The 6471-nt window shown below is 49.9% G+C and overlaps 1 protein-coding gene across 1 annotated transcript; it reads right to left on the minus strand.

Moving 5' to 3' along the window:
• Positions 1–353: 353 nt before the first annotated feature.
• NOXRED1 (NADP dependent oxidoreductase domain containing 1) lies at positions 354–5434 on the minus strand. Its single transcript, XM_075104423.1, is given in 6 exon segments — positions 354–825; positions 1441–1510; positions 1513–1661; positions 3999–4142; positions 4144–4177; positions 5422–5434. Coding segments are annotated over 6 exon segments (882 nt in total).
• Positions 5435–6471: the final 1037 nt, after the last annotated feature.

A 6471-nucleotide genomic window follows, 5' to 3' on the forward strand; every position in this document is an offset into this window, starting at 1 on the left:
GGGGAGCAGTGGTGCGTTAACACCAGCAAGGAAGTATGAATGAGTGCTGATTAAAACCTGGCTCAACAGAAAAAGTGCTCCTGACTAAATCATTACTATTTTGTCTGGCATCAACAGCTTCCTTGAGATGCCCCATGGGAAAATTTAAAAAAAAAAAAAAAAAAAAGGAAAAAAGAAGACTGGGCCCAATCCTGTTTAGTTATTTAAGCCAAAGCTGTACCCACTACAAAATAACTGTAATTTGGTTTTGTAATTCAGTTTTCTATTGAAACTGCAACAGAAACCCAGTGAAACTGAAGCAGTTTGCATGCCAAGATGACTATAAGCAAATTCAGACCAAAATAAAGCAAGACTCAGGCAGCCAGGGGAGAAGCAGGTTTTCTGAGCAGTCTAGACAGTGAAACTTGTAGAAGCAAGTGTGTACATATGGAATATTTTAAAGAGTCCAAGAGCTGGTTCTTGCACCTCTCAGTCCCTTGAGGGGGCTGGGACAAGATCTCATCAAAGCATTCTGCCATGGGCTTTGTTCTAGTTTGCAAGGATTTAGACTAATAGTCAGCAGTTTCCTCTGTTATTCCTGAGAAAACGTTGGAAGCATCTGTGGAGAATGGAGACTTGTCATCCAGTGTTACACCAGGCTCCACTACAGCTGAATTAAGAGCTGTCTTGGTGCTGATCAGCCCACGATGCTTTGTAGGCCAGTCTCTAAAGGATGCCTGGTATGGCAGAGCAAGATGGCACCGGACAAGCTCACTCTTTTCTAGCAGCCAGCTAAAGGGAGACTCTCTCAGTTGTGCAGCTGCCAGATCAAACCAGGAGAAGGTTCTGGGAGAGAAAACAAGTAGAAACATTTATGGGCAGCAACAGCCTGAAGCAGCTTGCTAATAATTTAACAAATAACGGTTTTCTTCAGTGTCTGACTACAAGTCTCTTTCTCGGGTCTTTGAGAAACAGAGTCTTGAATCTAAAGTGTTCCAGGCATTACTCTGCCACGTGGAGCAAGACTGAGCTTAATGGCTCTAGGACAATCCTGCACAAGCAGGATTCCTCAAGCCATGTTCCCCTGACCTAACATCCTCAATAGCCTAGTCCATGAACTACCCTAAGTTCATTACCCGTAAGAACTGTCCTCTGTAGGTATTCCCATAGGATTTTTTTTCCAGCATCCAATGCCTGAGTCCTGAGCAGCAGCTTCAGACAACCCTGATAAGGAGCAAACAGGAACCAGGGACAAAGTAACTCAGGTATGACAGTCTAGGTCTCTTATGGCTAATACATCATCTAAGGCAATCTTCCCTGGCCGGTATGCGGTCCTGAGGGCAACACACAGGTCAGCACCCTCCAGCCCAACAGGACAGCCCATGCTTCAGCTGTGGGATGAGAAGTTTCAGAGCAGAGAGGAAGCCTGGAGGTGCGCTACCTCAGCATTCAACGCTTTACTTACTCCCCTCTTGAGGCACTGGAAAGGCAAAGCCTTTGCTGATGAAGCTTTTGCACGCCAGCCGCGGGAAGAGGGTTTCTGCGCTGCACAGATGGGGTAGTGTTCAGGAAAACAGAGGTCACTGAGTCATTTCAGTGCCTTCTGGTGAGACAGGCTGTACCATGTGCTGTTGTTCAGGGCTGTGTAGAAAATGGCCACCAGCCATTCAGCATTGACTCTTTATTTTCCCTGCAGGACAAACAAAATCAAATGTCAATTACCAGTGTCAATACACTCAGGTGTGAAGACATAGTCTCATCTCCCCCTCCTGTGAAGAATTGCATTGGCAATCAATCAGAGCTGGTTTATTTAAAACCTCTCATCTAGGATTGTTTTAGGTGAGGGATGCTGAAATTAGTAGTAACAGGTCTAGTATAACATGTATTTTCTGTAGCTGGGTCTCATCAGGTAAACAGGTGTCCTTTACAGGCTGCGTATAAAGTCATACAACCATTCAGCCATCATGCACAATGAGCACTGTAGCTGCTTTAAGAGTGTTCATCAATGCAAGAATTAGAAGCACATGCAAAAATGTATAATGAAATCGCAATGGACAGAGGTAGCAGCTGGCAACAGGAACAGCATGACCATGGAAACAGAAGTTGCGCCTGAGGGAATAAGATTTTCAACCATGTTCTCAGTCAGAAAGTATATCTCAGCTCCTGCTTACTGATTTAGCCCCAGAGCTACTGTTGTTTCACGAAGGGAGATGGTAGCTCTTTAGAAACTGGTGACAGGTACATGGAAAGCAGTGATCCTGAACGAAAGGGTGATCCCCCCCCGAGAGCTGACCACAGAAACTGACTAGTGAAAGAGGCACATGCTGCCTCATTTTGCCCATTGGCTTCTTGTGCGCGACTACGCCCACCCATGCTATTTCCACTCCAGCTTTAGCTGTGCAGCACCAGGATTTCTCCAGGAAGATTTTCCTCCCCACGCTGCGCTCCTAACTAACAACATTACTGCCAGCCCAGGCCCAGCCTTGAGTCCTACAGGCAGGGCAACCACCGAGCGCAGCTCCTCAGAACTGCTCCCGAGTTTAAGGAAAAAGCGGGCTGTGACGCCGGGAGCGCGGGCGCGGCGTCAGTCCCCTCGCCCCCCCAGGCGGCCGCCGGAGCAGCGGAGCTGCGGCCTCACGATGGCACTGTAGCAAAGGAGCTCCCTCCCGGGGCAGGCGGAGGCAGCCTGGGCGTAGCGGGAGAGGGGGGATGCTGCTGGAGAGCCCGGGCTGCGCTGCGAGGGGCGGGTGCCCGGAGCCGCGCTCCGCGGGTGCGATTGTGGGATTTAAGGTCCTGCGTGAGGGAAACTCGGAGGAAGCCGCGGGGGAATATCCCAAGGCACCATCCATGGCTGAGTCAACAGTTACTGGGATTCATCCCATTAACGTTTCTTATAACGACTTCCTTCCAATAGCCATTTTAACAAGCTAGAAAGATTATTCCTAGGTGATGGACCCTCATTGCCTTGTGTTAAAGTTAATCCATGGGCCTTAACACTGCCAGTGGAGAGATGGCCACAGTAGGATTGTTAATTTTGCCATGTAGTGGTCTGTTTAAAAAAAAAAAAAGGGCATGTGTGTAAAAATCATCCCTTGCACTCTCTCCCCTGGTGTGCATAGGTCACACCACAACTGCAGCAGCACAGGAACATGTAAGGTCCAGCCCCCCCCCCCCCCCCCCCCCCGCCGGCAGATTCCCTCAAGCAAGGTCCTATCTTTTCCTCTCCCCTCCCCTCTCCAGCTGGATCCCCACTGCGTGTCCGACCTCCGTCAGCCCTGCAATCAACAGTCAGCATCACCTAGGGTTAGCTGAAAAGGGAGAAACTAGGTTTAGCTGGGAAGGAGGAAGCAGTTACCTTCTGCAGGATGTGCAAACCTTTTAACAGTAAACAACCTCACCCGCAGCATGCAGAGCAGAGTCACATTTTGCCCCTCATTGGTCGCCTCAGCAGAAGGCCAGGACTGGCCCGACTGCAGGGGCTGGGCACCCCCAGGGCTCAGGGGTACAGGTCATACCCCTGCACTCAGAGCCCTCAGGAGAGCTATGATGGCAGCTTAAGGTGAAACACGATGCACAGGGGTTGCTTTTTCAACCACAGAGTTTGCAGGCTGCTTCTTTGCAGCTTGTTTGCTGTGCTATCTCACAACATGTTATCTTGCAGCGATAATCTGAGGCCCTGGCAGGAGCAGGGTTTAATGCCAGCGTTGTGTTTGATCTGGAGTTCCCTTGACTCCTTTTGATCACATTTTCGGTTTTATAGCCACGAAGTCTACAACTTCCTCCAGACAAACAGAAAGCTGAGACTCTGAAGTGTTCCTGTGACTCCAGCAGTTGGGGACTTGGGGAAGTGACCAACCGTGACAAGGTTTACAATGATTCACAATAAAAGTGTGAGAGGCCATAAGAGCTGTGCTCTTGCACAGCTCCGGCTTGGCCAGAGCACACACGCTGTGCTTGTCCCGTGAGCTCCCAGACAACGGCATCACGTCTAGGCTCTGAAATGACATGGTCCGTTTTACCTGAGGAGAGAGATGGCTGTGATGAGGCTGTACACAACACAGGGTTTCTGGATGGTGGACCGAATGATGGAGCAGATGGATGGCACAAGCGACAGGAGGCAGCAGAGGAGCACAACATCTGCCCAGGCCACCAGCTGGGTGTTGAAAAAAGCACGAAAGTCCCTGCTTCTGCAGATCTGCTGCAATAAGCAAGGAGAAAGGAACTCAAAAGCAGCATCTCCAGGCACTGGCAGCACAGTTACCTGTGCTCTGCCACACACAGGTCAAACACAAACCACCGCTCCCACGCTGGGACCACTGGCTGCCTGTCCAAAGCAGCACAAAGGGAATTTGGCTGCTGCCCATCACCGTTCCTGCATGGCAAAGGGAGGAGCAGAGTGACTTGGAGCAGGCAGCCTCTCTGCCAAGAATAAAAATGCAGAGAGCTCAGCTGCCTGGCCCGGTTCATGTAGGCTGATTTAAAGCCTTTAGCTGGAACAGCTGAGCCTTAGGATCTGGCTAGTTTTCAAGATCTATAAAAAGCCATTTAATAATCCCTGCTTCCTCTCTGCCCTGAGATGAGTAAAAAGAGGATTTTATTGTTCCAAGCATCTCCCTGGAGGACTGTTCTCCCCACTTGTCTTGTTTTATACAAGAGTTTACGGGCAGTTGGCAGTTTGTATGCAAACAGTTGCTGTAATGCTGCAGGCTGATCTCCGCTCCTGGCTAGGCATTCAGAGCCCAGCAAGAAGCTTGTCTGCTACAGCTGACCCTGCAGCCATGAAACAAGGAGGGGGACATCTCTGTTTCAGCACTGCCGCTCATCTGGGGAGATGTTTTCTCTGGTGGGTGAATATTTAACAGCCTGGAGTCTTAGTCACCAACTAGGCTCTTGGCAAATGAAAAGAAGAATTTTGAAGAGCCACAGAAATGGGGGGGGACTAAACTAAAACTGACCTTAAACTAGCCAGCCTTCGAAGAACAGGGTTAATGTCTCTACCACACTCAGATGGGACCGAGGAAAAAGCAAACTACTAAATTAATGTTCGGTGGACAGCGGGTTTCCAGCCAAATAAAGATCTTTTCTACAACAGCAACCTCTGCTTCCTAGTTAAAAAAAAAAGCGGAGTTTCCATATCTTCAATATTTTTGTCATAAAAACATTATTTGGTGAGTTCTGCCTGAAAAGCTATGAAAAAATTGCAGTTAAAAGTCCATGTAAATGCAGTGCCTCTTCCAGGCCCAGGCTGGAGAGCACTTACCCAGGCTCTTAGGGTACCTGGTGGAAACACAGATACTGGGGCATGGAGGGCAGCTCAGTGCCAGGAGTGCTTGGGCCAGCTGCTTCCCAAGGTGGAACCCAGAGCACGCTTCAGTGTATCACAAACCTGGAGGTGGAGAATGGCAAAAACTGGCCCTTTCCCTAAGGCTCCCAGCAGCTCACCCAACCCAGGCATGACTCCCACGGGCTAAAAGGCACCACTGGGCTGAAACACCCGCAGCCAAGCTCAGCAGGGACAAAAATAACACCATGTCCCATCACAAAGGGTCGTGAACTGTTCACCACCTGCAGCCCCCTGGTGCCCATGGCACCACAGTTGGCACAAGGAGCAAGGGTGGCCTTAATGAAGCCCCCAGGTTTCCACCCACTCAGGATCCATCCTGGTTCACGCCCCCTGATGATGCAGCAGGCACCAGCCCAGCTGCATGGGGCTGCAAGCCCAGACCCCTGGGGGTGCCCAGCCAGCCCAGCTGAGGCACTGCCACAGCGAGCGCCCCGTTACCAGAGAATTGGACATTTTCACCCAGGGAAGCTGGGAGCACGGGCTTTTCCAGAGCAAATGCAGCATCCCCCACAGCACAGAAGAAAGCAGAAATCAGTCATGGGGGAGGACCACCTTCACTGCAGCAGTCTCTTTTCTTCTGCTGGGTACAGCTGTGCCGCCCCAAGAGCCAGCAGCTAGGTTAGCATGAAAAAAAAAAAAAGCTAAGAGGGCAGGGGTTGAACATGTCTGTCTGCTAGCTCCTACCCACACATATCCATGGAGAAAAGAGAAAAGGTGCTCTCAGCCAGGAGGTGGTTAGCCTCCCCAGTGGGGGGCAGATAAGTTGTATTTCCAAAGAAAGTTGTTTTTTTTAAAAAAGCAGCATTTTGCTACCATCATTCTATCCAGGATCTACTTCATCACCTGGACTGTGCTGCTTAAAAGCAGATACTTGCCAGAAGCACATGGGGCCTAGGACATGTATTAAAGAAGAAACCTGTATTCCACTGAGGCTGTCACAAAATCATCCATATCAGCTGAGCAGTGCCTCCCACATTGCTAAAAAGAAAAAAAAAAAATCCAACCAAAACCACCAGCTCTACAGTAATTCTAGATTTACTACTTACATTAACCCCACCTTCCCCATCCACAGGACACATTTCCCTGGAAATCCTCTTCTTCCTCCCCACACAGAGTAGTCATGGGCAGCCTGTGAGCTGTGGCCTCAG

This window comes from Phalacrocorax aristotelis, chromosome 9 (genome assembly GCF_949628215.1).
Source record: "Phalacrocorax aristotelis chromosome 9, bGulAri2.1, whole genome shotgun sequence".
NCBI lineage: Eukaryota > Metazoa > Chordata > Aves > Suliformes > Phalacrocoracidae > Phalacrocorax > Phalacrocorax aristotelis.